The following is a 6,130-nucleotide window of genomic DNA, read 5'->3' as shown; positions in this document are numbered from 1 at the left end:
TTAAAATTCCATTGAATTTTGAGATTCTGGAGAGTCCTCTAGGTCTAATGAGTCCCCTAAGCTTCCCTGGGAGTTTATGGTAAACCCTGAAGTTTTCAATGCATTATGAGCATTCATAAACTTCTGCAGGTATTTGGAGGTATACAACCAGTGATGTTTCAAGACATCTTCCATTTCGTAGTACTTGGACTGTCTGGCATTCATTTTCCGGAAGCGCCTAAACAGTTTGTTGCCAGACTCATTTCCCTCACTTGCCCAGGCCCCAATGGAGCCATCCCTCTCAATAATTTCAGGGACGTGAGCCAGGGTTTTGTGAAAATAATTGGTGATTTTGCCCTCGTATCTATACTTGAACTTGGTGGAGAGGAGCTCAGCAAAACGCTGTGAATTGAAGCTATACTGGCAGAGGGATTCTGGGCACTCCTTAGCAGGGCATGATGATCGCCAGACGGGTTTCATCTTCAAATAAAGGTCCATTAGTTCCCTCAGAGCTTCGTGCCTCTCCTCGGAGGGAATTAATTCACAAACTGCTTCAACCGTCTCTTTGGTCATGAGCTTCCTGGCAAAGTTGCCATTCATCCTCATGATTGGTTTCAGATTCATCTTCTTCCGGAGGTGCTTGTCCAAGGCAGCCTGCCATCTTTTCCTCTCCTCTTTGGAGGCACTGGGGTTCTTATACACCTCCCCTATCTCCAGCTGGAAAATCTTGTAGAACTCAGCTGCGTTGCCGATGTCGCAGTGGAGTGCATCTATGGAAGGGACCGTCTCAATGAAGGGTTTGGCCGAGACCCCCTTCACCCGGTCCCGCAGTTCCTCCACCGTCTCATGGTATGGGTTGGAACGCCAGACCTCATAGCGTTCCAGATTATCAACGTGGCTTCTGGTGATGGAGTGGAAGACAAGATTTTGAGAGGCTTCCAGGCGGGTGGCATCACAAAGCGTACAAATGTAGACTGAGCCCGAAGCCTCGAGTCCTTCCACTTCCCGGACAAGTTTCTCATCATACCCGGTGCCCCTAAAGATGAACTTGAAAGTCCGGAGGATGCCTCCCATCTCAAGCATTAATTTGCTGCTCTTCATGGCCTCCCTCTCGGCAATGAGAGGGCTCAGGATGGCCGTCAGGGTCTCGTGGTCAGACTCATCTGCCAGCATGAGGCACAAGGGCTTGCAACACAGTTCAGAGTTAGGCTTGGCTTCCTCAAACACCTTCACATTCTGTGACCCGTGAGCGATGGTGATTTTCATGATCGTGAAGGAAAACCGAACTGCCTTTTCCGGAACTGCTGGCCCACTGCCATGCTTCTCACCCACGTCTCCCATCCCATCACAAGACTCCTTCACCACTACGGTGAAGGGGCCATTCAGGTAGTCCTCGAGGTCTTGGTCTCTCATGCTCGCCAGGATGTCTTCTTCCATGTCCATCAGAGCAGACACCAAAGCTGAATCATAGCGGAAGCGCTTGGCGATGGTGTCCACCGGGTAGTCATCCACAGAGGAGGACAGTCCAGACAGTCCATCAATAATGCCCACGTCAGTGCTGGAAGACACGTTCTTCAGAGGTGGCTGCCACTCGAAGGGGTGGTGGCCTGGCAGAAGGGCCTTCTCAGCACTCCGAAGGGCGTGCAAAGGCTGGAAGATCTGCCTGCCTGTGATGGCCTTCACAGTCCTGTACATCTTGTGGTACTGGCTGCAGCTGAGGAAGGTGTTGACACGGATGGCCAAGCAAACAGCCGGCTGCAGGGCGGAGCCCCGTCCCTGCATGATGGCCTCCAGCTCGTCGGCTTGTCTGTGCTCATTCCTTGCCCTCAGAGCCAGCAGGAACAAGGTCAGGCACACCGCCTTCACATCTCCACCTTCTTCTTTGTCAGCGAAAGCCTTGACTTGCAGCTTGAGCTCCCTCAGACGGTGCTTCTGAGCCCTCCGGGTCAGGGACAGGAGATGCTGGCGGGGCCGGCCCCCTTTATTAATATGCACGAAAGTCTCTTTCGATTCCTTGTGGCTTGAGACATGGTGATTATATTTTTCCAAGCTGACCTCCTCATTACACTCTTTGGCTGGACATTTCACCATCAGGGAATTCAAGATGCTCAGAAAAGACTTCACTGGACTCTCCAGGTCAGTAGGGAAGCAGGGGTACTGGCAAGAAGGACAATAATTTCCCATGACTTTGAAGCATCTGAGAATGCAGATCCTGCAAAATGCATGCTTACAACTGGTCTCTACAGGGTCCGCCAGAATGTGTTCACAAAGCTGGCAGGAGACAGATTTCACAAAGTGCGCCGGGAAGTCCAGTGTCAGGAGCTGGGTACTGAGATGTATCTTACTGCAGCTGGCGATTTTCTTCTTCAGTTCCTTGCTGCTGATCCCGGCCTGGGCTCTCCTCTTGCGCCGACGGACTTCTCGAGCTCGGGCAATCACAGTTCTGAGTTTTTTGCTGAGCTGTGCGCTTGGCTGATGACCCTTCCTCTTGAGTCCCTGACGGGCAACGTGGCAGATGTCGCAGGGTGTTGTGTGGGAGGACCACTCCATGGTTGCATTCCTTGGGGAGTAAGCCTCACACGGGGCACTGCTAAACCTCCTGTACATGAAGCTCCAGCAGTTATGGCAGAACTCAGTGGGATGGATCGAGTCCACATCGGCCTTCACATCGATCCGGAAAACCCTGGCAATGAGGTCTGGCCAGGACGTGGCCCTCTTTTCCTTCTTTCGTAAAAGGACTTGGGTTTTACCATCCACAGGCCCATGGACTGGGTATCTCCTATTGTGCCCATCGGCTTTGAAAGGATTCCCGCAGATGCGGCAGAGATGTCGCAGGTTGGCTTGGTGCATGGCTTTGTCTCTTGCTTTCCTGTCATCATGGGATTTCTTCAGAAACTTTGGGTGGGGCTTCAATGCCAGTTGAGTCAGAGCTGATTTCTGACCACCAGGTGTGTCCAGGACTGCTGGAGATTGCTCTAGAGAGGGTTTCCCTTCGGAGGAATCTTGCTTTTCCCCTTGAGCATTTTCAGGTGCCTTTTCAAAGGATCTCACCCTGAATAGCTTAAATTTCCAATCTGAAAATTTAATATGTGGGTGCTGGAGTTCGTCTGGGGCGGAACTGAGTCCCAGGGTGGGTGGCAAAGAGACAGCCATGCTGACTGAGGTACCTGGAAACAATAAAAACAAGTCAGATTAGGAAAAAATTTCAATATCTCACTGATGTGCATTGGAAGGAATACAAATGAGTACATTCAATTATTCACTTATTAAATCATCCAAAAAGATAATTATTAAACCTCCTATTTTAATATACTATGTTATGTGCTGATCATATAGCAGAGAGAGAGTCATTCCCTGTTCTGACAGGGCTGATGGTCATTTATACCATGTATCTAATTACATGCAACACCATGGTTTATTTCACATATATAAGTACAAACTTATTTTTTTAACTTATTATTTTTTGTTGAGGTATAGTTGATGTACATTATTATATATGTACAATATTATTTCCCTTCCGGTGAAATCTTAAGGTCTTTGAGGACAGAATCCTTGAGTGATTTATCTCTGTCTCCCCAAGTTTCCTAGCACACATTATGTGCTCAATAGTTATTTGCTGAATAAATGCAAGGAAAAGCTGTCTACTAAACCAAAGAAAAGTCATATTTTCTGCATTGTATCAGTCTCATTGCATTAGCTGGACAATATATTTCCAGCTTTTTAAAGCTGTCTCCCGGGAGGTTGGTTGTTGATTTCTTCCAAATGGAACATAAAGGGATGATAAAGCTACAAATCCAAAGAAACTAATTACTCAGGACGTGAAAGGATGAAGTGAATTTTGAGCTTTATGAATGCACGCTAATAATAAGTATCATGGATAGTAATTATGCTTACAATTTTAATTAGCGAACGCTGCTGTAAATTATAAGCTTGTTTCTCCATCAGGAATAAAACCCACAGAACTCTCTAAACCTGCAACAAACCACAGCGTGCATGTACAAAGATTCTGAAGAATTTTAAGATGAAAATTTCAAGTATTTTCAGATAAAATTACACAGGCCATCCTGAAAGTCATTACGGGGCACTGGTCATTAGCTCTATAGTTTGTAATAAGAAGAGGTGGGAGTAATAGTTTTCTTCTTTGAAAAACATTAGCAATTATACAGTCCAGGAAACCCTAGCAATCTGGCTTGTGGTGTAGACATCATGGAGCAGCAGAAAAAAGTCTCAGAATGCCATTTGAGTGTCTCTAGACCCAATTAGCCCAATATTCTCAAAATTCTTCAGTACACATAACTGAGAAAACAGCAACTGTATTTTCAGACTATCATCTATATTTCTCATATTTGCCTGGGTTAATGCTCTTGACCTGCCAATTTTATCAAACAAGGTTTCCCCCTCGATTAACTAACTAACCAAACTGATGATAATTTTTCTAGTCATGTGATCGTGGAGACTAATCCTCAGATGAACACACTTTGCCCAGAGGTGGGATTTGGAGGTAGGGGTGGGAGAGGAAGCCACAAGCGTTGTCCTGACAGCTGCTAACAAAGCTTCCTGTCAGATCGCCCCTTTAAACCACTGAATTTTGTTGCATCTTGCATGCGTTATGCTTCAGAGGTTTATGTTTTTCATAAAAACTAAAAGCCAACTTCCAATCTTTGTTGAAAAGGAAATCCTGTTACCTTGTTCTATATGCAGAACTGTGTGAGAACCAAACAGTTCCAAACCATTTCAAAGGTCTCATTAACATCAGAAGTATTCAATATTTCATCTGCAGCCCAACCAACACCTCAGAGCTGTTTACAGTTCTATTATGTTCCTAAATTCTGTCCTGGGTCAGGGCCGAGGACTTTCTGTGTCCCCTGCCCTCTGCCCTATTGCTTTGAACTCATTCCCAAGTGTCTTTTTTATTTCTTTAGGCTTTCCCTTCCCTGTCTTTTTCTGCACTAGTTCTCTGGAATTCCAAGATAATATTTTGAGTTCTTCTTTAAAAAAAAAATACATGCATGACCCTCTTTACAGCTACTCAAGTTAAATACTGAACTTTCACAATGAGTAAGTCAACCACAAGGCATGTTGGAAGGCTCCCTAGAACTCTCTCCCCTCCCTACCCACCCTCTCCTGACTGGCATTGGCCTGAAATGTTGGGTGAAAATCTGCCAAAATACATTTGTGTAACTACTCCCATGGAAAGAGTACCGTCACCAAGCAGTTATTAGCCATTGACATCCAGATCAAATTTATTTATTAGATTGTTTTTCTACTTAATTGCTAAAAGTTTATCCAAACTAGAAGTAAGAGGGAGTGGGAGAAATGTGTTATTCTTCTTATTTTTAGGGGAACATACACCAAGATGCTAATAGTGGTGATCTGTGAAAGCTATAGATGTTTTATATTTTTTATCTTTATCTATGATTTTTACTTCCTCTGAAATAAACTTATATTACTTTTAGAAGATAGAACTTTTAATAACTAGTTCTAATAAGGTATCGTTTGTCTATCTGATTAGCAAAAATTAAAAATATTGATATTAATCAGCATTAATATAGGCATGGGGATTGCAGATATCTTCATACAGTCTTGGGAGAAGTGTAAATTGGTATAATATTTCTAGTGGAAATGTGGCAATGTCTTTAAATTTTTTTAATATATATTATCTTTTGTGCAATAAATTTCCTTTTAGAAATTATCCTATAGAAACATTCCCACAGGTTATTCCCACAGTGATATTTATATGGAGAGAGACAGAGAGAGAGAGAAAGAAAAAAATTAAAAATCTGTTTAAAAGATCTGTTTGTTACTTTGAAAAATGGAAAACAGCATAAATGATCACCAATAGGGCATTATTAAATAAACTCTGGTCCAGATATACAATGGAAAACAACACAGAAATTTTAAATTTCTATATGCATTGATACATATGTGCAATTTCTATATACGTCAAGATACAAAGAGATGCCCACATGACAAAGCAGAGAGCAGAAGAACAATAGCAAGTATAGTAAGACTTCATTTATGCATGTTTGTATATATCTGAAAATACAGAAAATCTGGAAGGATATGCACTAAAACCTTAACAATGTTAACTCTCTAGAAAATAGAATTGGCACTGGTAAGGAGATCTCTAATTTTCTATTTAATTCATTTT

General features: G+C 43.5%; 1 protein-coding gene across 1 annotated transcript; it reads right to left on the bottom strand.

The window, feature by feature from the left end:
* On the bottom strand, positions 1-3,132 carry RAG1 (recombination activating 1; the record flags this gene model as incomplete). The annotated part of the gene is made up of 1 exon (XM_082660102.1): positions 1-3,132. One exon carries the CDS (start codon positions 3,130-3,132, stop codon positions 1-3), a length of 3,132 nt encoding a protein of 1,043 aa, XP_082516228.1.
* Positions 3,133-6,130: the final 2,998 nt, after the last annotated feature.

The sequence above is a fragment of the Grampus griseus genome, assembly GCF_964374135.1.
Source record: "Grampus griseus genome assembly, chromosome: 8".
Classification (NCBI taxonomy): Eukaryota; Metazoa; Chordata; class Mammalia; order Artiodactyla; family Delphinidae; genus Grampus; species Grampus griseus.
This window is presented reverse-complemented; position numbering and strand designations above follow the sequence as displayed.